Raw genomic sequence first — 27,977 nt, forward strand, 5'->3', positions numbered from 1 at the left:
ACTGAAGCCTTTAATATCTTCCTCCAAAATGTGCCTCAGTAATATCATACAAAATCACAGTCATTACCAGTTGGGATGCTTTTTAATGATGTGTGTCACCAGTAATGTCCAGTGTCACTCACCAGTCAGGATTCATAACAATTTCAAGGAGTCTGAAACACCACACAGTATTTGAATGACAAATTTCCCCCCTTTTTTCTGACTCACAGAAGTGTTTTTATCATACAAGCATTCACCCAGCTCATAGGATTATCTTTGAGACATTCCAGTTCTATTTGAGATGACAGCCCCATCCTTTCTGCTAGTCTCAGAAAAATGTAGAGCGTGGAAAAGGACTTTCCTGAGTTCTTTTGAAAACCATCTCAGAGTAAGGCTTAACATGATGTCATCAGCCAGTCTGACCTACTTTGGAGTTCTTGCAGTTGGACTGGAAAGCCCTCTGGACTTTAAACACTTTATTCTGTCTCAGGTCAACCTTTGTTGCTGAAGCTGCTTTTATTGTGCGACTTATACATTTTCCATGCTGTCTCCTACTTCAGCATTCATATTGATGACAGTGTGCAGTTTTAGAATTAAAAATTGAAAATAAAATGTCAAAAATACAGCTGTATTAAAGAGATGGGAGATGGAAATTATTTTCAAAAGAAAAAACGAAAGACTGTGCTCTCTGGAAATTAGAACCATTTTTGAGGTTGGATTAGAGAAAAGCCTCTAAAAATATTTTTTCAGCATTTTTCAGAGTAAACAAGAGATGACATCTGATTAACTCAGCAGAACAGGAATAATGCACTCCTGAAGTAAAATGAAAATCTGCATGAACTGAAAGGTAGTCAAGAGGTGGAACATTAAAAGAGGAAGAGCTCAAAGGAAGGAGTAGAAAGGAAACAGGAAAAAGAATAGGTAGGAACAGTTAATTTGATCACTGTGGATCTGCAGTGCTCATTCTCCCTCTATTGGCTGCCCTGCAAAAGTCTTTGAGCACTCGTTTGCCAAGAACTCCTTAGCAGTCTCCCCACTTTGATCTCCTCTTCACAGCCTTCCATTACAGCCTTTTGAGGACCTACCCAGAACACCAGGTAATTCAAGTAATTTTTAAACACCTTCAGAAGTCCCTCAACCCATTTAATAGATTTGGGAAAATGCAGCCCTGCACTCCCAGCCCTTTGAGATCTCAGAGACTGTATCAGCAGCTTTCTGGTGCTGGCATTTAAGATGGTCTCTGCCTTCCCTCCAGTTCCCTTTGCCAGTTCAGTCCTGTGTCCATTTTGCACATTCTCTGCTCCATCAGTTCCACCTTCCCCACCAGTTCTGTTCACACACACCTCTTCTCCACCTTCGTGTCTCTTTTCCCTTGCTGATTTCTTAGGCTCTTCCCTCCTGCCCATCATCTTGTGCTTGAGAGGCTGCACCAGGACATCCTTTCCCTCCTGACACGTTCAGTTCTGACAAAGCCAGAAATAAGGACAAGGAGTTCCAAGGATGTGGGAGGAGAGAAACCAAACCTCAGGAGAAAATGGCAAGACTAAACCAGAATTACTTCAGGATCACATTTTTTGTTACCATCCTTACCGATGTCCCCCCGTTCTTCCATTATTTCCTGTAGTTTGGATCATAGTTAGAAGACAAGGTAAAGTTTACCCAGCAGGCAAAACTTGAAAGAGCCTTTTGGGTTTTCTTGTTTATGGTGTTCCTTAAGGTAACTTGGAACCTTCCAGGGTAGTAAAGCCAAATACTTGGAGAGCTGTGGGATAACTGTGAGTAATAAAATAGGAAATCACAGTTTATTTGTCTAAGGAAAAGAGGTAGGTTATAGGCAGCAAGAATAATAATAGAATTAAATTATAGAAGAAATAAAATTAAGTTGGGGTCCCAAGAAGCAGGGCTGCCCCTATCAAGATCTCTAGAACTGAAGGGGAAAAAGTGATAGATAGCTTGAATTACTTGAAGCATTTAAACACTGACCAAAACTGCCTTAGCAACTCTGTAGTGAATTGAGACAAATATGTCTCTTTGTCTGTAAGCTGCTCTCTATAATAAGCAGAAAACAACCAAGAAGCAAATTGTGAGAGGCTTACTTTATAGACTGTATTCAAAACTCTTCTTCTGAAAATCTTATTAAAAACTCTGCTTCTGAGAAGCTTCATTATTACCACAAACAAACAACAAAAAGCCCCCAAATCAAGAAAGTATTTTTCTCTTATTTTTTTAATAAGATGGTAAAATAAAAAACAAAAGAAACAAATGTTTCAGACTTATCCAACAAAATGCGAAAAACATCTATATGCCCTCAAACATAGCTAATTTTCACAACTATTCCTATTAAATCTGAACTGCTCAGTGTAGACTGGAAAATTCAATTTCAGAAAGCTTCAGGAGGGAAAGGCTGTATAAATGTAAGGAATGGAGGTAATGAAGTATTTACTGGATGCTAAATTGCTGCCTATCGTGTTTGCAATGGGCAGTTTACAATCTGTTCATCCTGATGGATTTAGCACAAGGGAGCCTGAAGTCCTGGCAATTTCTGTCTCTGCCTAGTGACTGATGGCTAAGCTGTACCCACAAATCATTTGTTAGCACCAAAGGAGTTTGGGACCCTGCTCAGCCCAAACAGCTCCACTGCACTCAGAGGAGCAGCAGTAAATGGAAAGTAAGGAAAGGTTCCAAGAGATAATGGGTTGGAATGCTAATGATCCAAGCTGGAACAAAAGATGGAAATGCAATTTCTCAAAAAGTACAAACCCATTTACTGTCTTAATGAGTTATCAAAAATCTATAATAACCATTTTGTGATTTGAAGCCAAATTAGTATTTTTCCACATTTTTTCTTTATCCACTAAGATATTGCACAAATTATCATGGTCTTCCTGCTTTACTGCAGAAACTAACATGCTGCAAAATTCTTTCCTTCTGTAATACTTTGGCCACCCTTCTCAACAGCCAGAAACTGTATCTTTTAGGCATCTTAGTCATCTAGAGCAATAAGTAGGTTGAAAATTTTGGGTATTTCATGAAAGTAGAGGATAATTCATGGCTTTATACAGATTTCTTATCCTACAGAATATATAAAATAAATTTATGCCCTGATAAAAATATGCAATTATCATAAGGATTACCTTACAACTAAATATGAATCCTGAATGAACAGAAAATAGATGTGAAATCTATACTCTGCTATCAAAGTTGTTTATGCAGCAAAATATGCCTGTTCATCAATCATATTTTCTTAACACAAAGTAATTATGATGGGAAAAATGGAACTTGTCAACTAAAATGCATAATTGTTATTCCCATGAAAAGATGGATAACATAGCCCCCCAAGCTGGTAATGGGGATGCTTTCTTCTGTGGTGTATGATGTGTCTTCTTTGATCCAGAAGTGCTGGTATTTCATAGGGTGATACCTGAAACTAAAGAAAATAGTATCAGGAAAAAAAAGAGGAGGGTAAGTCTTCTCTAATTTATCTCAAATGTCATAATTTTGATATTCACAATAATGAATTCTCCTCTTTATTACAAAAGAAAACAACACTGTAACTAAAAGACAAACAAAATAGGTGATGCACATCAGGTTGGAGCAAAAGACTGAGACTGATACCTGGCAGCTGAGTAGTGGCCCACGTACCTGCCCCACCAGAGTGTGACACAGGAACTTGAGCAAGGCACACCAGGCCTTCCCCCTTCCAGGGAAGCTGGCAATGGGAGGGTGAACATTCACCACATCCACCTAGCTGAAGTGCTTTTCTGTGCCCAACTGCATTTCCCATTCTATACTGCTACATGGCAGGACAAATTTGGAAATAATGAAATGAAAGCAGCTTTTTCCACATTCACAAGTGAACTGCTTCTCACTAACCATCAATGACACTTTCAAATTTGGATTGCAGCTCCCCGAGCTCACAGATTCCAACCAAGCTTGTCTTACTTTTTAGGGAGGAGAAGAGGGAGGTAGAGTGGAAGTACAGGATCTCTGTTCTTCTAACTTGCACACTGAGTGAAAAAGCAAATATAGCTTGTCACCCATTCTGGTAGTTCCCATAGCTGCAGGCCTGATTACAACATCTGTCTACATTTTCTTTTACATGGTAGGAACTGGGTTCAGAAGTGTTCTTTGGCTGTGAAATCATACTGGAGGCAGCAGCTGCCAAAGTGAGCTAGAAAATGACAAGTGTAGGCAGGACAGACTGCATCAAAAATTGATGCCAGCTAATGGAGCAGCGGGTTTAAACAGCCTGCACAGTGCCCCTTCCAGTCCAGTTCTGCCAGCAAGCAGGAGTGCTTCCCTTGGAAACCCTTAGTGTCTCCTTTGGAGAGAAACACAGCCTGGCGTGCATTTAGTGCAGGACTCAGTAACTGTGCCAAGTACCCTGGAATGTGCTCAGCAATCTGATTCTGTGAGCTCCTCTGTGCTGAGAGGAGTTGTCACTTTAATGTGCAATTAAGACTAGAATCTCTTACGGAAGCAGAAACAGGAGGAATTACCTTTCATGATATTTAAAAAATAAATACCTCATTGAGTGCATACAGTTCTGAAAACAATTTAAAGCTGCCTGAGGGCATAAATCATAGAATCATAGTTATCAAGAGGAATTATGGTGCAAAAAATGAAGTCTTACAGAAATGGCCAACCCTCAAAGCCAGTAGGTCAGTATTAGTAAGAACTTCTCCCTTCAGCAGCTTCACACCAAATTTTATGATAACTTTAATGACAGTACTATCACTTCAGAGCACTGAAATTATGCTTTTCAGAAAACTGTCAAAAGGATAATTGGAAGGATCCCAGCAATTTAAAATCACACCTACTGTTCTTCACAAATACCTGCCTGAAAGCAGCTTAACTGTAATCTTCCTCTCACTCCTGAGCTCACTCGTTACATGCCTTTGCTAGAATGTCTTTTGAGTTTCACTGCTTTCTCTGCATAATTCCTATCTTCTGTTGTTTGTGTGGGTGTCTTGCTTGAAGACAGATGAGAGAGAGATTCTTTTAAATATGAAAACATTTTTGTAAAGCCACAATCACATAAGGAAAACAGGCAAAGAATATTTTTAGTTGCACTTTCTGTTTCTACTACTAAGTTCAGCAAAGATGGCATTTAAAGACCTCTTCAGGAAGGCAACAGCAGCTTGAGTGAAAGCCCAGGTCATGCCATAGGTATATCTGCACTGAAATTTTCTTGGCATCACACTGGGATATGCACAATCAAATTTCTAATTCCTATGGGAGTGTTTCATTAGAAAACAACGATGGTGACGATATTCTGAATGTTGCTGGGTAAGACACAGCTCTCATACACTTTTTGATCTCTTGTGCCAACCCTTGCACCCATAGGGGGTTCCATGCCCACATGTGTCTCAGATTGTAAGAGAAGAAAGGGACCCATCAAATTCTTCTATTTTACAATTTTTTTGACAGAGGTTTTCATCTTTTTAGCCATATACTGTGTGTTGCCCCTGCCAGTTACCTGTCATCTACCTTATGTTCCAGTTTTATAATCCATTTCACCTGAAGATAAGATTGTGTCTTAAATTCTATATTCACTGCAGACCAACTTGTCTGATTTAACTGTGCAGCTACACTGTCATTCAGAAAGAACTACAGAGGCATGAAGCATCTTTGGTGTTCAAGGATCTCAAAGCCCTTCACAAAGACAGATGGCAAAAGGCAGTGTACTAAAAATCGTTGGCAGTTGCTGATGTGGAACTTTCATTAGTTTTATGCAGTCTTTGACATGTCTACCAGTTTTATTATAAGAATTAATGCAATGCAGGACACCAAGATTCTTTTATCTTGTCCTTGAGGCATTGATTGCCAAAGAGATTGATGCAGTAAATAAAATGTCTGGGTAATAGTGACCAGCTTGTGTGAATTTGATTTAGCACCAACTCAGAGCATAACACTGGTCACTTTCGAGGAAAAAAAAAAGTCCACAACAGTTGGCTTTGAGACACTGAGTTTTTATTTTCTTTCTTTCCTCATAAAATGGCAGCACTTCATCCAAGAACTGTCAGGTCTATCTGCCCCTAATTTCCCCAAACAGAACACTGTTCTGTCCCTGAGCATTCATGAAATCTATTGATGCTGCCTTTGATCCAGAGAATACAGTGCTGCTTCCCCTTAAGCAGGAGAGGACAGAGGTACTGCAGGAGAGGGCTCACAGGTTCTCTTCACGCTACACGTGGCTTTTATTCTGCCCTGACCACTCTAGGACTGAAGTGCAGCTTTGGTGTGAGAGAAGCCAGCGAGCCCCCCACAGTCTGCCCAGACTCCATGTGGCCCCACCCCAGGGAAAGACAGATTGTCACAAGGGCAGGACTCAGAAAGTCACTCCTTGAGGCAGGTTTCTTTAGCCTCCAAGGGAAAGGTTAGCCAAAGCCTTCCCTACTCAACAATGATTTCACAGATAACCACCAAAACCCCCATATTTCTGAATGCTCCAACACCTTCATCGTACACATGGGTACAGTGATTTGGCTCTTACTTGCCCACTTTCATTTCTTACTTCAATTATTCTTTGCCCCCACTGTTTAGGGAATGGCCATTGAATCAAACACATTCAGAAGTGCTAGTCCTCATGGTTTTTCAAACCAGATATACATCACACAGCATTTCACAGCTGCTGAAAATAATATTTTATGGAAGTAGAGTTCTTAAAAGTACCAGTTGATGCAAGTAAAGCTTTGTTAAAAGCAATCTCTCTTTTAGCCGAGGATAAACAGTTCTTTCTTACAACCATGTGAATTAGGAGGTATCATTAGGAGAGACAGAAAAGTCGTGTCTCCAGAGCCTTATTCTGGCATGCTCTTACCTGAACTGCATTGCCTCTGAATGCAAATATTTGTCCTGAATGCAAATATATGCCCTGAATAAAATGTTCATGCTTCCAATCTAAACAAAATTAGGGTAAATAATGTCACAATCTTCTCACAGCACTAAGGAAAGCTGTCATATGTTATCCTGGGGTCTGGCCAGGACAGAGTTAATATTTTGCAGTAGCTGTGAGGGGATGAGCCTGGAGCTGTGAGGGCATGGCTAGGAGATTATTCTATACCACCTCAGGTCATTGCCAGGAGCAGGACTTTGCTTCCAAGGAGAAGGGTGTTCCTTCCAGTGGGGAGAAAAGTGGTAGGGAAGAGCCAGTCAGTATTGTCCCACTATTTCTATATAATTTTTTTCCTTGCCTATACCTTTTGTTATTGTCTTCTTATCTCATTGCTGTTTCCACTAAATTGTTCATATCTCAAGCCATGATCTTTTCCTTTTGTGGTTCCAGTTGGAGGGGAGGGGAAGCAAGCTGCATAGTGGTTTTAGCAGGACTACTGAATAGGAAAACACCATTCCTAAACCACAACATATGTGTGTTTCAAAACCTGAGGGACATGGCTCATTCCTTGTTTTCCAGGACAGTTGCTAATATGGTAGTTTAATGAAAGATGGCAGAAACAGAGGATTCTTACCTTTGGTACTCAAGTGTAGTAGTAATAGTTATTGTGAAAATACAGAGACATTAAGGGATCTATGCTGAAAAGATTCACCTTTGGCAAAGGCACAAGTGCAGAAGTTGGTGCATTTTTTATTAGCTGAATTAGCTGTTGGTGCAATAGTGAATAATGAAGCATTTGGGTGCATTTCTGTGTGCACACAGAATAGATAGATATAGATAGATAAGATAAATAGATGATAGGTAGATGATAGATAGATAGATAGATAGATAGATAGATAGATAGATAGATAGACAGACAGACAGACCGACCACACAATTGGATCTAAGTATATTGATAAACATGGCAACACTTGTACGGTCATACGTTTATCAATATATTTACATTTCATAATCAACAGTATTGTCTTAAATCTAAAGACTTAAAAAATACATTTATAGAAAGAAATGTCTTTTTCTTGTTATAAAAAGAAAAACAGTGGAAAATTGCAATGAGTAATTGATTATTGATACCTCTCTCAATCTACTAGTAAGAGCAATACTTCAATGTTGCAGACTGGAGCAACAAGCAAAGAACAGGCAAATAGATCTCTCCTGACCATTCCCATGGCTAAACCAATGTTTTTCAGCCTTTCATCTTTCCATGTGTTGTGTTAAGGGCCACTGCTGAGGCCATCAGCATGTTCTCCAGCTCATTAGCTATAATGATCGTGATCAGATTTATCCTTGCTTTTACATTTCCTCCTCCTCACAACTGCTGTTACACCTACCACAGCTGCTGTGTAGGTAGTCTCCTGACAGAGAAATCAAACACTCTGTGCTGTGGTTAATGATTTCTCTGAGTGCAGCTCCAGCTGGCTGAAGATGAGGAAAAGTATAACTCATCTTGCCTGTCTGATTCAGGGCAGGCATTGAAGTAACTCTTTCCAACCAGACAGAAGCCAGGTTTGAAGCAGGGAAGGGCAGATGGTAGCAGTATCCCTAGTGAAGCTCTCTCAGGCTTCCAGCTCTGCCTAGAACCCCTCGTTATTTGAGGCTCTTGTATCAGTGATCTGAAATGCACACTCTTCAGGGGAGCAGCTGCCAGTGGTACAAAGACGGTGGGTTTGATCAAGAAGCTCCCTGGTACATACTTCTCATCTCCAGCCCACCTCCTACTTCAGAGAAAAGCCCACGCTTCATCAAGCTAATGTAGTCTAGAACTGTCTTTGGCAATTCTGGGAATTTGATTATTTTTGCATTTTTCCAGCCTCAGTACTTAGCTTCCATGTGCAGTACTTGTAACACAGCTTCTCCTCGCTGAGTGAACGAGTCTTTAGCAGCATTCTAGAGACTTCACATTCTAGAGACTTCACAGAGACAAACCCAGCACTCATGCAAAAAGCAGATCACAGTTTCCTTCCCCAGCCTCAGTTACCACAAGCACTCATAGCTAGCAAGCTTTCCTGGAACTGAGGCACCCACAGACACAAGCAGTAATGACGTGGATCTGACCTTATCAGATGAAGTGAGAAGAAGGGGGTTTTTACAGGAAGCAAAGCAAAACTAAAGCAAAAAGTGCTTTTTATTATTTTCACAGAGTATTTAGCTCTAAGAGAGTATTCCTTCAAGAAATGTATTCAAAACAAAACATGATGAAAGGCAAGATCTAGATCTAAGTTTCTGCAGCTGGTTTATTTAATAACATTTCAACACAATGTCATGTAACATTATAATTTACAATGTAGTCAGCATTATTCCCACATGTCACATCTGAATTTCACCTCACTGCCAGCTGTCCCTCTGAGAGGAAGACTATCTGGAAAAGCAAGCCTGCTTCTGCACAGCACTGAACAAGGCTTTTGGGCTTTCTCAAGATACCTAGTCTTTTTCTTTCAGTTATTCACACAGAGATTAAGGAAAGGGAATAATTAAACCCAAAGTGTCCTGGATCTCATATATTGTCTCACAGAAGAACCAAAAATCTGAAAAGCTGTTCCACCCCTTCTTTCTATCCTTTAGTTCCTAACAGTTAAGGTAATAAAAGCAAAAGGTCACCCCAACAGTAACCCCCACCTCTAGCAACACGAATGTTAAATTTGGACGGGAATGAGCCATGACTTTTTCCCTCTGCTTCTAAAAGATGAGTTTTAGGTGAATGCAACATCCTGGAAGAACAGAATTAACAAAGCATGCTAATGATCAGCCATAATACTGTAAAAGTGAAGGCAGGTGAGCACCTGCTTAGCAGCACATCCCATTTCAACCTTAGAAATGTCCTATTTTTAAGCCAAGAGTAAAAACAACAATTAAGTTGGGCAGGTACCTGGGAGATGTGGATATGAGAGTCGACAGAGACCAGAAAAATAAATGGTGTAGTATTGAAGTGTCTGGGAGCAATCCCTGCAGAAAAGGAAGAAGCTGCCCTACAGAAAGGCTAAGGGGGCTGGAAAGCACCTGCTCAGTCAGAAACTGAGCCCAAATGGCAAACAGCTGAACTCAGATGATCTGGGAACTACTCTCAGCTATGTCACAGAGTTCCCAAGTCATGTCATTTCTTTGTGTCTCCTGACAGCCTCATTTTAAAAATAGTAACAGTAACAACTTCTTATCTTTGTAAGTCTTCACAAGATCTATGGATGACAATCACTTAAACAGGGGCCAGTATTTTTAATAACTATAATATACTATCCTATAACCCAGCTAGTCTCATTCAAACACCAAAAATTTCTCTAGTTCAGTTATTAATTTACTATGGAATTACCTCATATTCTGTCAGCAAAGCTGTTCAAAATTTTTCATTTAGTTCTGTTCTGAATGTGCAATTTCATCTTCATCGTTCCACATGAAGCACAAAAATCAAACTGCTCTTCAGTACATAAATTTTTTAACACCATAAAAAGATAGCATGACATTATATTGAGTTTCCAATAAAACTCAATCCAATTTAAATAGAAATATAAAAGAAGGAACTCCTTAAGCCTTTAATGTAAAAAAATCACCATACACAATAATAAAATGTGTGCAAGTAGCTATCACCTGATCTATGCACTATTAGTCTGTATTACTTATTCAAGTAGCATCTATTTTTCTAGTCATTACAAGCATTTTCAGGAAGAGCTATCTCTTACTGCACATTTCTATGAAGATTTGGTTCCTTACATCTGGAATTCCTGAAACAATTACTGCAGCACAGTGGCTGCAGAAAGTTAGGACTGGGAGATTAGTCTTGGTTCTGAACAGAAACCAGCTTCTCATCATTCCTTCTGACTGGTGTAAGAACAACAGAGTGATCAATTTCTTTTGCTTGAGGAATTTTATAAGGAGGCTATTTGTTTCAAATATGGAATTTTCTTCAGAGATCATTTGCTAATTGCTATTTTCCTCCGCCTTATAAAAACAAATGTCAGCACAGTGCTGAAGTTTAGGACACAATATTTTGCACCAGAAAAAGTGTCAGAATTTGCACCAAGGTCTGCAGGGGCACACAGGGTTTATTAGGCTAACACATATGATTATAGATCACTTTTGGTAGCAGAAGTAAAACTGATTCTCTTTTCATGCCTAGCTCTCACAAAACACATTATCCAGTTTTTTATCTTATTCACTTGGCTAGAAGAAGTAATAATTATTTTCCTCAGATATCCACACTATTAATTCTAAATATATGAGGCAAACCAGAATAATCAGGATTGTAAGATGTTTACTTACCTTCTACAGTTGTTCCACGTGACAATGCTCTTGTTCAGGAATTACAGATAGTCTGTTTGTGGTCTGTGCAGGAAGTGGGGCCTGTTGTTTGCTGGTGTTCACTATTGAAAGTTAAAATAATTTTTATCTATATTATTAACAGCAAATATATCTACAGAGTGTTGGACTTGCATATGCAAGTTTGAAAAATAATTGAGACCTATCTGAACACAAGGCAGAGATGGACAGTACTGAAAGTACTAACCATGTTTGGTATTTAACTTCCTTTTAATGCTAGTAGGACTACAATGTCCTGATTCTACACTGATCTGGGAAGCAGCTTGAAAGTAGGCAAATAAATTTGTGAAGAAATTGTAGTGAAAATCCAAGAGCATGCAAATTTGAGGTTATGTAAGTGCCCCCCAAAATACAAACTCCTAAATTTGGCCAGTTAAGCAGAAACAATGGAAATTGAGAGTGCGAAATTCCTGACTCATTTTCACATAAGGGCAGCACAGATTGCCACAGGCACACGTGGTGTGGCCTCAGCTCATTTGTCACACACAGAGGGAGAGCTACCAGGTATCACCCAGTTGTCAACAAGGCTGACAGCATACACCTCAGAAGCAGGAAGGGGTGAGGTGATGCCTTTAGCACACAGATCCTGATACAGTATCTCAGTGGAATACTGATAAGGAAATGCAGAGATAACACTGTCAGGCAAATGCATGCGGAGTTGTTTATCCAATGCATTTTTCAAAGAACTGCTGTAGAACACAAATAATATTTTGACTCCAGGTCCATCCTGTCCCTGACTATCCATTACTTCCATAAACCTACAAATGGGTTTCCACTGAGCTAACCATAAGAGGATAAACTGTGCCATTCATATCTAGCTATGTTCATTCTCTACTGACTACATCATTTGGGCTTTTCTTTTTACAAATGCAGTTTAAAATACAGTTTGGATCTTGGCACTCAAGCAGCTGAATATGAAATGAAAAGTAAAAAAAATTTAAAAGTTTTTAAAAAAATAACAGTGGATCTTGTTTGACCCTCAAGATGAATGAGATGAATCTGGAGAGAATGGGAATAGAGGCTGATATCCCCTTCAGTGCCTGTGTGTAAGAGTGTTCTGCATGCATGCAAACTGAGCAGAGAAAAGGTCCTTTGTGCATCAGGGCTCTATGGAAAGCATACAGGGGCTATAAAAAGTTACCTGCATCCTATAGATTTTATCCTCCTTTTTATCTGAAAAAAAAATTTAAAAGCTCCAAAGTCTTAATGAACCTTCACAATTTTCTTGGTTATGTTGCATTTCAGAAACATGTAAGTCTATGTTAAATATTGAATACTATATTATATATATAGTATATCATAGATAGTATAGTATATCATATATACTATATATACTGTATATGAGAAGCTTTGCTTTTGCCAATATAATTCATGTAAATTGCAGAGGGAAAGATAATTATTCAGCTATGTCAGGAACTGAGAGGGACCACCAAATAGGTGATGTTTCAGTTAGCCAAGATTAAACAAATTTCTCTTTCTTGCCTTGGCATCTATTTGCTGCTGTAGAAGATGTGTCTTGCCTGTTCTCTTTGCTAAAAAGAAAATGTATTGCAGAATACAAGGAGGAGTAAGTCTGAACTCACTGGGATGCCAGCCCTGACACTGCTGAGCCAGCATTTGCTTCTGTTTCCTACATGTCAACTAACCTGAAGCTATAGCAACACATCAGAGATATGGCAGAATTTCCCCTATTTCCTCTAATCTTGTGGGAAAGGAACTATTATTTTAATAGGATAGCACAGAAAACAATACGGCAATTCAAATGAGAGGGAATTTGTCTTGCTGTTTCTTCTGTGGAAATTATAGCTGTCAAGCCCACTTGTATCAAATAGTATGGATGTCACAAACCCTAAACAGTCCAGGAAACAACTGCAGGCCAGGAAGCCTGAGGTTTTATTCTCTGAATCCTGGTTGTCACTGTGACCCTGCAATGCTCTTCTTTCAGGATGAGTTATGAAACCACCATCCATCAGAATTAACTTTGCATTACTGTGAGCCAGACAATTGAGTCAAGAAATCTTGTATTTGTATCCTAAAATGTAAGGAACCAAACTGTGACTCCATGAGCCAATGGAGCATCACTAAAAATGAATATTTTGTTTGAGCAATGTAGAACAAGATATTATGCTTGAACTAAGGCTGCCCACACAGACTGTAGAGCAATAACATGATGATTTTAACAATATGATTCCCTGTGTGCATTGTCCAGTTCTAGTACAGGAATGAGAATAAGCCTTTTTTTTCTAACTCATCTTATGCCACATTTGAAATACAATCAAAATAAACAAGGAATGTTGTTCTTACTCTAGGAAAATAAAGTCTGAATGGGAGTTTATGGTGATAAGATTCCAGTAATATAAATTTCCACTAAAGTATAACCCAACTAATTATGTTAGTGAATCTTCCAGACCCTACTAGGCAGATTCAGCCTAGTTATTAAATGCCCTGATTTATGCAACCTCATTCCTCTGCAACTTATTCTTGCCTTTTTTTTATTTTGAATGATGTAGCATACAGTTCAGGCACACTGGCCTGCTCCCAACAAGTAATTTTGTGCCATGTGCCCAGGATTAACTTTTTTTAGGATACAGCTACATGAGAATAACTGCACTTAGTCAGTTACTAGACTGGAAGAGGTACCAAAGAGGTACCCAAGTGGTTTAGGGAAAATGGGCTAAGGAAGAGGAATAACAGCAGGGTAAGTATAACTTTCTTCCTTTTATCTGCATTGGAGACCGATTTAAGCAGCAAGCTGCAAATGACAATTCAGCAGTTTCTATCTGAGTTCTTTTAAAACTCTGTGGGGAATACATTCTACTCCTTCTAATTGCCATTATTAATTTATTAAGCTGTTCTAAAACCTCTTCTACTGCTTCTTGAATTTATGAGAGCTCTTCAAAGAAATTCTTGCAATAAAATTCTCGAGTGGGAATCTCACTAAGATTCTCTGTAGTAAATGCAAAGCAAGGAAGTGGCTTCAATGGATCCTTTTCCATGTGTTATTACTATCAAGTTCTATTTGATGAAAATCCTCTGTGCCTCTGTGTCTGGAAATACAGATCAGCCACTTAAAGAATACTTCTTGCATTAAAAAAAGGTATCCTGTCTTCTTTCACTTGTCTTGTGGATGCATTTAAGGGAAACTCTTTTTTGTCAGTTCATACCATTCAAGGGACAGTTACTATACATAAATGCAATGGCAGGGCCAGCTCTGAGGTCTAGAAAATGTTTGCATAACCCATGTTCTAGTGCATTCTTTTTTAGCTTTACAGCCCAGACAACATTTAGTTAATATTTATGACAGAATGCTATTAAGCTCCCCTCTCCTCACTATATGTGCTTAATCCTTTGCAGTACTGTGAATTTGGAAGGTTGTAAATTTAATCCTTCCCCAGAGAACATTCTGTACATTTTCCCCCCTTTCCTCTGGTCACTCGACTTAATGACAATGATTCGTGGATATAAAGCCACTAACAGTTTTACAGAACTAACACCCATGCTGTATATTACTTTTTTGTAGGACATTAAGCCAGTCATTTACTAAGCCTCCTAAGAATTCACTCCCATTCTCGAAGTATAGGCTTCCCTCTTTTTCTTCCCCTGTAATTTCTTTACTTCAAATAACCTTTTAGGAGTACTTTTCCATCTTTTCATCTATAAGATGTACTGGCACATCCTCTCAAGTACTCATTGCTGTGTTTCCAGGGTGATTGTATTGTCTTCAGTGGATCTCAATGGTTTCTTTCAAGACTGCAAGCTATGCTCTAATTATAAGGAAAATATTGTCAAGGGCTGTCAACAAAGTCATCTGTAGCTATTTATAATCCATTATCACGGTAACAAATCCTAAGCTTAGCAACTATGGAAAGAATAAACTCTTCATATGGATTTGATCATATTTTAAATTATATTGGTATAAACCATGAAATTGATTGGATTGACTGAAATTATGGTGTGTGAAACGAAGGAATTTTATTTTAAAATAAACCCCATTATAGCAGTTCATGCAACTAAGCATCTTTCTGGGTTTCATGGATTGATTGTAGTAGGAGGCGCTTAAAAATGAGAATGACAGACCAACAAGGGTTTCTTATTCTCTTCAGTAAAATCTAGTAAAATCAGATTTGAATTTCTATAAGACCCCATCATCAAAAATGCCTTGGATATACAACATTAAACAGCATTAAAAATGCCATTCTGAACATGTGTTTAAACAGGCATGATATTAGTGAAGCTACTCAAGACAACAGATGTCAGAAAAGTAATTCCTTCCATGCAGAATGAAAAGAATGAGCTCATAAATATATCTCAGAGGTAGCCAGTGCTTTAAGAGCAAGAAGCATAAATTGTACTCACAGGGGAGTTCAGACAGACAAGAAGCTATTCACTCTTTTCTAGGTAAAATTGAAATGCCATGAAATACTGAGTTGTAGACATAAATTAGTGAGTTTCCTCTTACTCCCGAAGAACTAACAAAACAAAAAGCAAAGTACTTAAGCCTTAAGTCATATTTAAAACCACTTTTGTAATTTGCTGGCTTTGTATTTTTCTTGTTTTGAAGGGAAATACAGTTTGCCATTAATTTGCCATTCAGAGCTATTATTCTGTATGTTCATGTTAATATTTTTAAAGATATAGCTCCCTTCAAAAAACCAGAATCCATGAAATTTATGAAAACATTTCAGTCTTTGAGCAATGTCAGTAACACTCACAGAAACACCTGGTAATTGGCACTCACACAGATATTTGATGCCAAATCCAGTTTTCTAGAATCCAAACTTTGTGTTTAGCCATGTCATTTAATTTATCTGTGGTAAGCATACTACCCTCTCCGAAGACCACAATTTTTTACCTATCTGAAACTCAAAAATTTTATTTTGTGGGAATTTGACCTAGAAATAGGCTATGAAGTGCCAGCAGAACCATTTATTGAGTCCTGCTGCAGCCATTCATTCCATGCTTTGATAGCAAATTTTATCAAGAGTCACAAACACATAGAACATACAAACACATATGTACATCTCTGTATATTTTTCTTACACACACAAAGCACTCAGGTGACAAACCTCAAAACTGGCACACAATATGACCAAAAATTAAAAAGTTCAAAGTCATTAATGCAACACACTGGAAAGACTGGGAGAAGCATTCTCACATTATATATATAAATCTTCTTATAGTTTTGTTGTCAGATTTATTTCTTTAAACCAAAAAAGTGTTTCCTTAACATAAGCAGATCAAATTTGTGTATGACCAAGGTAACTCTGAAACAAACTTGAAGCATCTCTTGACAGGAAAGTCTTAAAAGGCCTTTCTTGATCTCCTCATGCCTCAAGATTTGTTAAATTTTGTTTTACTTTTATATACTTACCAGGAAAAGGATGAATTTTAGTAGCAGATACAGTTCTTCTTGCATGTATGGAACTCTTTCTTCTTAGAACAGTAGAAACTGATGTTGCTACTCTTTGTTTATAATCTGCTTTAAACAAAATGTCTTATGTTAGCATCAGCCCTGATTAGAAGGAAAGCTTGTAAATCCCTTATTATTAAACTGTTGAATACCTTGGAAAGTGTTTAAAAAATCAGGAAGGTGTTGGAATAAGGTGATGAGGAAAACCAAGAGCCAGATGATTTGTATTTTTCTGAATGAAATTTTGTAGAAATTGTGTGGTAAGTAACTGTTGTGGTTAGTCCTGTTCAGCAGCGACGGCAGTCCAGGGCTCAGCCAGCTTCTGGTGACAGCCTCACTCCAATTCTATGTAACAGAATTTATTTTTATCTTTTTCCTTTGAGAACACTAAGAAATTCATTAAGTTAAAATTATTTAGGTCATGAATTTTTTTATGACTAGCCAGTGGAGATCTAAAGCACTAAAGCCCCAAGCAGACACTGTAACAGATAATGTCAAAGGAAGCTCTGGAAGTGGTCATGAGACAAGAGTGGAAAGGAAAAGGCAAAACAATTAATTTCCAGTTTAAGGCCTTTATAATGGATCAGTTGTAACCTTCACCAAGTTTATTTGGATATTTTATTTTATGCACTTGTCAAAATAGCTTAATGATTCAGAGAGTCTCAGAGTCTACCTAGCAGAATATCTTGCAAGGTCTCAAGAGGAAATGAGTAATTCCACATTTCTTAACAGCTTTCAGTGGTGCTCAGCAATGCACAGAAAAAAATACCAACTGAACTATGGCTGGAAAAACTCATAACAGCTGTTTTAGAAACATAGCTAATAGTTCTGCTCTATTCTTTGAGCACCACTGGAAAAAAAAAAGTTTATAGACGCCACCATTCATATGCAATGAAAGGTGGCATCTTAATATATACACATAAACCTTAAGTTTTATTTTTTGTGCACTTGTCTTTTTATCAGTAACATAATGATGTTGTTTATAATGTTATATATTATAAATTTAACTCATAAACCCACTTTTCCTCAATTAGCATAAAATGTATCCCTGAAGCTAGTAAGTTATTAGAAGCCTCAAAAGGGCATCTCTTCCTCCCTGTTTGTGTTCACAATGATTCTGAAAACTTGAATTTAATAAAAAAGTGTAGTTTAAGAATAAAGCTACTAAATCATTAATCATCACTACTTACAGTTCTACATTAATAGAACAAAATAGAACGTTATGACTCAAAGCAGAGAAAATCAGAGACATGACATTTATAAGTGGTTTTCAAATTACAAATAAAAGTCCTTTAAATTAGAGCACTTAATAGCCCACTTATAAAGTCATAATTTACACTTCGTGGGTTTTATATACATGAAATCTGTCTCAGAAATTGCTTCTAGCAATAAGTAAAATATCATGTATTTTAAGCAACATCATCTGGTAAGGAGCTCCTTTCATCGAGGTGGGGAGGGTACAAACTTGACATCTCAAGCAATTATTTTGCTCAGTCATTAAAGATATATGCATAAAGTATTTACATTATGCAAAAAAATCACAGAAACATTTTGTGTGTGGGCACTACTCTTCCTTCTGTTCAGTTATGAGTAAAGCTAGACTTCTGTTGCTCCTTCATTACAAAATTACCTGTGCATACAGTAAGGATGACCAGGGGAATGGATAAGGATTATTATTTGGTTTACTACCCCTGTGACCAGGGCCTCCTTTCAGCAGCTCTGAGCTACAGGGGAATGCACACCTGCCTGGCAATAGCAACAAATGCTGCTGTCTGGAGGCATTCTGCCCACTCAGGGCTGGCACAAGCAGAACGTCTCTGCAAACTGCTGTGAAAAGCACCTGAGAGTTATTCCCTCAGGTAACAGCTTCAGTAATATTCTTTCCACAGTGATGAAAGGTAATGTGCTCCTGGTACCACCTACCTCTGGCTTGGGAAGCGAGACAAGGACCAGCAGCTGACAAGTGGTCAATTTTCAGCACTGTTTTTGTGCAGAGGACTTTATCTTAATTGCTCAAAGATCTCAAGCTCAGGGTACCCCTACCATTTTATTCTTGTTTTATTCATTGTATATTGCTAGAGAAAATACTGTAAATCTGATTTCTACATGTATCCCAAGAGAAGAGCCTATCATGGCTGAAAGAATATTCTAGAAACAATTGTTTCAATCACTGAACTAATGGCAAATTCTCTCATAGCAAAGTTCCAATCACTTGGAATAGTCAATAGTGATGTTTCAGAAATCACAGAAATGTTTTCTTTGCTGAAGTAATAGAGATGAAGTAAAGAGATGAAATGTTATCTGGGCTTAATTCAGCTCTTGGCTTAAGAAGGTGCACCTTGGTTGCCCTGCATGGGATTACACCACCAATGAATTTGAATAGCCAGTTTTCAGGACAGACAGATAAGTGTATATCTCCTCATATCTATCCTGTAATTTTTCCTGGCTGTGACCTAAATAAATTACCTTCAGGAAGGAAAGGGTATTTCAATTCATTTATACTGGTCATTGCGATTTCTGCTTAAGACTTTTCACAAAGTTTAACAGTAATTGTTTCATCTACTGAAATCAGTGTGAAACCAGAAGTTCATATCACTAAGCCATCAATCATCTATCAAAATCCCCACATTTAATTTGCCATCAACAAGCTTGGATTTGCATCTACAGTTTTTGCATCCACCAAAGAGGTGAGAGGTAATACTATCAATCATCTAAGTACTTTAGTCAGTCTCTAAGAAGTTTTTACCATTTGACAATCAAAATATCAGTCTGAGCTACAGCAACAGACAACAGTTTTGTTATTATAAATGAATATATTCTTACTTGAATAGAAATTTAGATTGATGCAGATTAGCTTTTTGTTACTTACAGTTCCGTTTATTTTCTTGGACTATTTTGTAGATGACAATTGAAACAGTAAATACAAAAACTACTGCAATCATAGTGAGCCAAGTGATCTTCGTCATACACATTGGATCTGTCCATAAAATGTACAAGAGAGAAAATTAAGCAGCAAATCGCTGGCAGCAGAAAAAAGCAGAACATTCCATCTTAGTAGGTTTATGAATTGTGCCCATCCCCACAGATAAAAACAAAACAAAATCAAAAAAAGATAAGAGATTATGCCTTTTTCTTTCAGCCTTCTCTGGTTTTTGATGTTAGGTTTCCTGTCTAGAATTTAGCTTAATTTTTGCCTGTATTTTTATATCTATATCTCTATCTATTTCTATATCTGTATATCTTTCCATGGTTGAAATAGATACCGATGACTGAGTAACTTTTCAACTCAGCCAATGAAAATGTTTCAAAGATGAACATTTATATTTAAGGTAGAACAAGGGTAACATGTGTCCCCTCTGTCTGCATAAAGCAAGGAAGGGAGTGGTCCATTGTCCAACATTGGCCTGTACTGGCATTCTTAAACTCCTGGTCTATCTTCATATGATAGAAGGCAAGATTCTACATATAGATTTTTTTCTTATAAAAAAGTGAAGAAATGTCACCAACAGGAGCCCTCTGGGGAATTCCTTTAAAGTTGCCTTGAGGAAGAATCACATGGGACTGGATAAAGGAGGTAGGCTGCTCTTTTGGACAACAACTGCTGCAGAAATGCACCCACATTCCACAGGGATTTAGTTCAATAACTAGTACAAGTCAGGACTGTACACAACAAAGAAATGATGTGGAGAACTTTCCCCTCTGGTTGGCTGAATGGCCTTTCAACTCTCTTTGGCAGCTGCATGTTAATGCATACCTCAGCACTGTCAAATAACTGTTTTAAAAACCAGCTGTGTTACTATAACCCATAAAAAATCGAATTACAGACTGTAGCCAAACTACTGTTTCCCTTTCCCTGACTTAGAACAGCATAATTAGACTTCAACTTCCCTGGTATCTTCTCCATGAAGCAAATGCCAATGACCCCATGGCTCATTCCTCCTAATTTAGAACTAAAAATATCTTTTATTACAGTAATCTAGGCTCCTTTTAAATAGAGCAGTCTACCTCATCTTGTAGTGGCTTGTAATGACTTGATTATCAGCCTTGCTTAGTAAAAGCCCTGAGCACCTCTTTAGCTGTTTTGAAGTAAAGAGAAAAAAAAGACATACTGTTAATTTTCATTGCTAATATGAGATTACTGCTACCCAGGTAAATCAGTATTAACAAAGGGCAATTAGTTCATAGTATTGACACAAGTTAGCAGGGCAAGTTACAAATTATGCTCCTCTCATGGCTAGACACATCTATTAAAAAAAATCCAAACAAGCAAAAACCCAAAACAATCCTAAAATGCATTTTCTTCTCTAGGATTTTCCCTGGACTTATTAACATATATTAATCCAACTCTAAAAACCATATTTTTTCCAGCAAAGGTACAGCATAAAATAAATTTTCCATGCAAAACCAAGTGAATGCAATAATTCAGCAATTTCCAAATGATAAGTGTTGTAGATAGACAGAATGGAAGCCCTAACCATGGTCAGGAAATCAAACAAAACCCTTTTGCAGCACAAAGAGAAATATAAAAAGCTGAAGTTGTCCTATGGGGGAACTAAACTTAGTTCAGCTGAAGAATTATCTTTTAAGCATACTGCAGTGAGGCTATATAGTAGGCTACTGCAGTAAAACATTAGAATGGTCAAACTTATCTCCTGATTCTCTTATCACCAGAGTTAACAGGGATTTTTAAATTTACCTCCAAGACAACAGGGTTATGCCATTATCAGGAAAGGAAAAAAAATTATATTTCCAGGTTTTGTTACATGCAATGTGTGCATATGTTGCTGCTAATCAAGAAACAGTGTACAGATCTTTGCTGTATTTCTTCTAGAAAAAAAAGGGTACAGCTAAACCTGCTTTAAATAATTATAAAAATCATCAGTTGTCTACTATGGTCTGCTTTTTAATAAGGGGTGTTCAAAATTGTATTCTCTTCTTGTAAAATATTTAAATATTTTCAAATGGTTGCTGGAAGCAGACAACTACCTACTTGAGATTTTTTGTAAGATTAACTGTTCCTAGTTTGATTTCCATTCTGAATCTCCTTTGTAACTTACATTCCATATAAGACTTCAGTTGCAGTGAAATATTTACACAGTCATTTTGGTCTTCCATCATTGCCAAGAGACAAGAATGATTTAGTTGTTTGTTGGCTGCGTTTTGTCCTCTGACCATAGAATTGTTGATGTGGATTTCCATCAGGTAGTTTGTATTATGCTCCACTTCTTTCTTGGAAATCGTAGTGAAATTAAAATATTTATAAAAATAAGTAATGTTTTCTGTTTTCACTTCAAGCGAGCCTTTTGCTTTTGGAAATAAAAATTTAAAAAAACTGTTACACAAGTGGTAAATCAAGAGACAATTCTCAAAAAATACAGTGAATTCTCTGTCTCATTTGCAAAAACATAAAGGTTTCTACATCACTGACTATGAAAAAGATGGATAAATATATACTGTGTAAAGTTACTCTGAATAGATCTAAAGAGCATTGGTTATCTTATGCATTTTCCCTGCAAAGTATAACTCTTTTTTGCTTTACTATCACCTTTTAGTTTTTGTTGTTTTTGTCAGTTGCCAAAGGCAACAGGCAAAAATCAGGCTATGAGAAGGACAAAACCCAGGCAGAAGCCACATGATGATAAAGATTTGAAGTGCACACACTGTCTGTTTGCTATCAGTTGCAGGAGGTCCTTGCTTCCCTTCAAACCACACAATATGTGAGACTTGTTCTGTGTTTACCATAAACAGGTGAGATATTGTCAAAAGTCTCAGTTGTACAGGTATAACTGAGAACAGAGGTTGTCCATATATAAGCTTTTCTTTTTCATACTTGTTAAGACAGCTGTTTTGTAACAAGGAAAACATATATTTTTTCCACAGGTTGGAAAATAACTGTATTTCTTATATTCAGGACTTGGTGGCCTATTGCCTCTGTTGCTGACAATGTTAGAAAGAAGTATCCTCTTCCCCAAAGATTTCCAGATATTTGCAAGTGTATATGGCAGAGAAGGAATGGGCTGCTACTGCTCTGAAAAGATGTGGGTTGCTATCTCTGCTCTGTATTGCAGTGCCATTCCTTAGTCAGTGCTGCCGTCTATAAAACATGTAAGGCCATTTCTGATGCTACACAGTTGAGGATAATGTAGACTACAAACACAAAAATGGTTATTTCTTCCATAGTTGCCATTGGAATAGTTACCGCCTGAATTAGTTCTTCAGATACAGCCTATCTTCATAATGCAGGCAATCTACATGTAGAATTCCATAATGACATTTAAAAGCAAATTCAGCTTGAAAAATTGTCAGAATGTACAACTCCTTATAAATAAATTAAGTACTTTAGAAAGTAATTGCTACCAACATGTTTCACTGACAGCCAGGAATGAATGCCACTGAGAATCTGGCACAAAATCTGCATTTTCTAGCCATGCAAAAAAAGCTAAAAACCGCCATTGTTCACAGACATGCAAAGACCACAGAGAACCAGAAACATATAATTTTTTTCTAAGTACCAAATAAACACTTGTCTTTTATTGTGTAATTAGCTACTTCAAAATTAAGTATTTCTCTTATCCTACTTACTTTCTTTAGTTACTGACCCTGATCCTTGATGATCAACATTCACATCCCTCTTGGATTCACACTCTCTCTGTTTAGGGTGGGACTGTTGTTCCCTCCAGGACGACTGGCAAATACATGGAATGTTTTGGAAATTGGTATTATTTATAATGACCTTCAGCAAAATAGTCTGGGTTTCTCTTCTTTGTTGCACTGATGTTTTGTAAGAATTGTTAAAAGTACAAAGCGGAAAAGTGATGTTACTTGATGAACAGGTATCCATGCAGGACACCATGACAGTGTTGGCTGTAAAAGAAAGAGTGCTACATTAGTCAGACAGTCATATAGGACAAATGGACATGTGCTCAGAAGCATCATGTAGTGCATATTCCAACCATCTTATGATGAAATGCACTTTTAAAATTATTTTTTCTTGAGGGTTATGACAGGACATTAAATGCATCATATGTGAGAGGAAGCAAGCACAGGATCTTCCCACAACCTAGATGCTGGATTTTATTTGCTGAATTGTCTTATAACTCTTGTAATAGTAGCTGGAATTTCTGATGGTATCTAGTCACATTCCTGTTTCAAAGCTGCTCCAATTTAACTGTTCTTCAAAAGAAGAGAAAGCACATTTATGCTTCTTCAAAAGAACAGAAAACTTGTTTGTAGAGGGAACTCAGCCCTGGAACAGTGAGTTGCAACACTCCAATGCACTTATGTTGTAAAGTAGCTATAATCAGTATGAAAGCTTTCTTTCCAAATGACATTGAAACCACAGAGTGAAAATACACAGCAATGCTGTGAATCCTCCAGCCACACCCTTCACATTCTCTTATATTCAGTCAACAAACAGGGACTTTAATTATGACCTTTGGGTTTGGTATTCGTAGTCAAATTTCAATATCAAGTACCATAGCTAGAGTACATTAATGCAGTTCTGGCAAGCAGCAAAAACACATAGTTATAAATGAGTATGATTTGTCTTCCACATTACAGTAGAGCTTTATCATGCAAATTTTTACTTGTGTTAAAAGTAAAAAAGTTGTGTTAACTTTGAACCGCTTTTTCAGTAACTTTGAAGTATTTTTTCAGATTAAAAAACTCAAGAATAAAAAAATTTGTGTGACCCCAACATGAAATATGTCTTTATGAATAACCACTTCCCAGAGCTGATGCTGCACTAACCTACAGCTTTATGTTTCCCATTCTAGCAGTACCCTTGCATCTCTATAAAGGGAAAATTTTGTATCTAACTCCCATTATGAGCAATGGGAGCAATGTGATCATAAATCCTTATGAATAGAGAACAAAATATATCCTTTAGTTGCTTCAGTGCTCAGCTGCACTCGGCCACCTGTGTTCACAGAGCAGCAGGTTGACCTCAGAAATGATTCAGTGAGAGATTCCAGACAGGACGCAGAAATAAAATCCAAACTCCAATGTCAAAGTCAATTATCTTCCCTTTACTAACACTACATCAGAGAGTCATGAACTCCTTATAAAATATAATAAATTGAAATGTAAAACACAGGTATAAAAAAGTTCATTTTGATATAAAAAGGAAGAATAACAGACAAAATTTAGGGTTTGATCCTTCCCTGAGGCAAGACACAGAATTTTTCTTGAAATGCTTACAATCTGACCCACACAACAGGTCATGGAGCAGCCTTCTGAGATTAAATTCTTCCACCTGAAAGAGGCATTTTGTGTAGAACTTGTCTGTGGAGATGAGCCAGGAGCAAAAATGGAATGCTTACTCTGCTCTCATGGCAAGCCGTGGCATCTGGGCAACCAGTCTAAAACCACTGCTACAGCTTTCAAGGGCAACTAACCATAATTCCCTAACATATCCTCATCACCAAGAAATCTGTCCATGGACTTGGGAAGCTGCTGACTGCACTGTGACAGACATCTATGTTCAGCACTGCAAAGTCCATTTTGAACTGCCCAAATGGCTGAACAGATCCCAGAGCTGCCTGTGAGCCTCGCTGTAGGTGTGTCAAAGGCCTGTTATCTGTTGTAGGCCTGTTATCTGTTGTAGGCCTGTTATCTGTTGTAAATGTGTCAAAGGCACATTATCTGAGCGGAAAAGGTGTGAATGTTGTTGAGTTAGGGAGGATGCTTCCCATCCTCTTGAAAGGTCTCTACTGAGACAGCAGATCAAATGACAATCTAGCATAAACAAACTTCTTTTTTCCCCACATCACAGGACTGTGGCCTTTCTAAGGAGGGATATAGATTGTGGAACACTTGAAGAAGGGCTGCAACAAAACTACCCTTTCCCAGTGGGTTACATGGCAGACAGAGAGCCATACCATACTCCTTGCTCCTTACTGCAGGACTGGGAAGCACCCTCCCAAATGTAAACACCATTCTGGAAACTTGAAAAGTTTTGTGAAAGGAAACTTGGAAAGGATTTTGTGAAATCTGAACACAGGCAGCCTGAATAGTAAAAAAAGATTGCTCAGATGAAACCATGCAAAGTAACTCTAGGGAACTGATTTATGTTCAAAGACCTGCAATCACATGCTTAATGTTAAAAAGTTCTGTGATTATTAAATTCTTCTATAAAACCTCTATTTACAGGATGTTTTTTCATATAAAATCCAAATCCATTAAAAGTATTCACAGGGAAGATCAACATTTATAAAAAACTTGCTTCCCATTAAGAAAATCGCAAATATTTCACTTTGCATGGGTTTGACTCTTTGATTCTGCAGTATTCTGAGTGAGAGCTGCAGTGTACAGTACAGTTGCATTTTTTATCACTTCCTTATGGAAGCTGGAGTTGCCACATAATACTGCAGAGATAAAAGACCTATGGTACAAGCTGGGGAATGCACAAGTGATGGATTAAAGGAGATGCACTCCATCAAGTAGCAGGACCCAAGGGATAGGACAGGGATTGAAAGCATCAGAGCCCAAAGGATAACCTCCTGCTCTAAATCAGTGTAATTTAAAGGTTCAGTGGCTTGTAACCGACAAGTGCGTTGCTTTACAAACAGAAAGGAAACATTTCACTTCTGGTAAAGCTGAACTGTATTCTTTTGAAAAAAATTTAAAGGCTTTTTTTTTTTTTTTTTTTTTTGCAAATTGATTTCCCCCTAAATTGTTGTTTAATGATAAATTTCCATTTTTATTCCCTCTCCATTATGAAAGTAAATGCTGGAATTTCCCCTGGGATAAGACATCCAGGAATTAGGAGCTTTCTGCCATTCATTTAGGAACTAAGAGAGGAAGAGCCAGTGATTATATTTCACAATTCAAAGATTTCCAACAACTCTGTGTGCTGAAGTCTCATGGTGTAACCAGCAATTTGAAACACTTACAAAAAATTCTTAACATTTTAGGTTTGTCACAAAATCTGAAAAAAACAGTATTCAACAGAAGGTTTTTGATGAACCAGAGACCCAAAATCCTTAGAGATTTTGAATAAATTGTTCAACATATTTACTTTCTAATGTAATTCAGACATCATTACACCGTCTGTTATATAGTAATTTAGTTTTTAAAACATCCAAAATGCAGCAATAATTTTAATTTTCCAAATATAAATCTGTGCTGCTCCGACTAAGATTCTGTTCCGCACATATACTTCACAATCTTATTTTAGACATGCTGTGATTAAGACAGAATTGCAGTGATTGCACTATTGCAGCTTAAAGCATGGAAAATAAGAGCAATCTAGAAAAATTATCATGGAAAAATGTAATTATTCTTTGATGTTTGACACTAAGGTTAATGTTTCCTTCTGGTAATAGTCCTGTAATTGTTTATTTGGATAATTTGGGCTACAAATACTTTGTTTACCTCTTCAGGGAGGTAAAACATTAATTATTCCAACATCTTAAACTGAATTATAAAAGTTATGGTATTCAAAACTTATGATAGCTTACCAGGTTTGTTCATTTATAAACTATAAAAATTTATACATTATATTCTAATTACTGATATGTCTACTCTTTATGGTTAATGAAAAAAATATATAAGTAAATGAATCTGGATATTTTGATACTAAATTATATGCTTCATAAAGAAATTATGTTATGATGCCTGAGAATACACTCTTTGTCAAAGGGATGCTTTTTATTATAATAGTTATTTAGTCAAAAGCCTTCTTAGGAATGGATGTGACAAAACAATTTTAATTAACTCATGCAGTTTTAAAAAAGTAACTTGCACACATGCATAGTTTGCATTTATCCTAAATTCAGTATCAGCCTCTAGGATCACAAAGAAGAATTTGGCATTTATGCTACAAGATTTGCTTTACTCAGTTACATCCATTCTGCTCTACTTTTTGTCAGATTACACTGCATATCTCCTTCACAGACAGCATCTCATTGCCAGATAGTAACTGTACAAAGTTTTACAGCATTTAAATATAAAAACTTCTAAAAAGTTGTTTCTGAAGATATGAGCACCTGCTATAAAAGAACATTAGCATTTTCACTACTTTCTTCATTATGAAGGCCATAAAAATACATGCATGGAAATAATTACTAAAAATTTTGCAGTGTACGGAAATTATGAACTCATTCCAAATTACCATGAATAATTAGCTCTGTTGGTAAAAAATCTAACAAATAGAGTCTATATCCTTTGCAATTTCCAGAAGTGTGCAGCATCCTAACCATTGCTTTTAGGAAAGCATGTGCCAACTTTTCAATTGCAGACTTCAGAATAAATAAAAGGTTATTTTAAAAGCTGATCACTCACCTTCATGGATTTTGAAAAATTCAGGTAAACACAAAATAAACACGATAATTATTCCTAGTCCTAATCTGAAGACTACTGGTTTTCTCAAAAGCAAGCACATGT

The 27,977-nt window shown here is 37.3% G+C and overlaps 1 protein-coding gene across 1 annotated transcript; it reads right to left on the reverse strand.

Moving 5' to 3' along the window:
* Window positions 1–11,128: 11,128 nt before the first annotated feature.
* TMEM156 (transmembrane protein 156) lies at window positions 11,129–27,976 on the reverse strand. Its single transcript, XM_064710291.1, has 6 exons — window positions 27,876–27,976; window positions 23,175–23,456; window positions 21,650–21,898; window positions 19,462–19,569; window positions 16,554–16,661; window positions 11,129–11,226 (listed from the first exon to the last, which is right to left on the reverse strand). Exons 1-6 carry the CDS (start codon window positions 27,973–27,975, stop codon window positions 11,129–11,131), a joined length of 945 nt encoding a protein of 314 aa, XP_064566361.1. The 5' UTR covers window position 27,976.
* Between the last annotated feature and the right edge of the window lies 1 nt (window position 27,977).

The sequence above is a fragment of the Zonotrichia leucophrys genome, chromosome 4 (genome assembly GCF_028769735.1).
Source record: "Zonotrichia leucophrys gambelii isolate GWCS_2022_RI chromosome 4, RI_Zleu_2.0, whole genome shotgun sequence".
NCBI lineage: Eukaryota > Metazoa > Chordata > Aves > Passeriformes > Passerellidae > Zonotrichia > Zonotrichia leucophrys.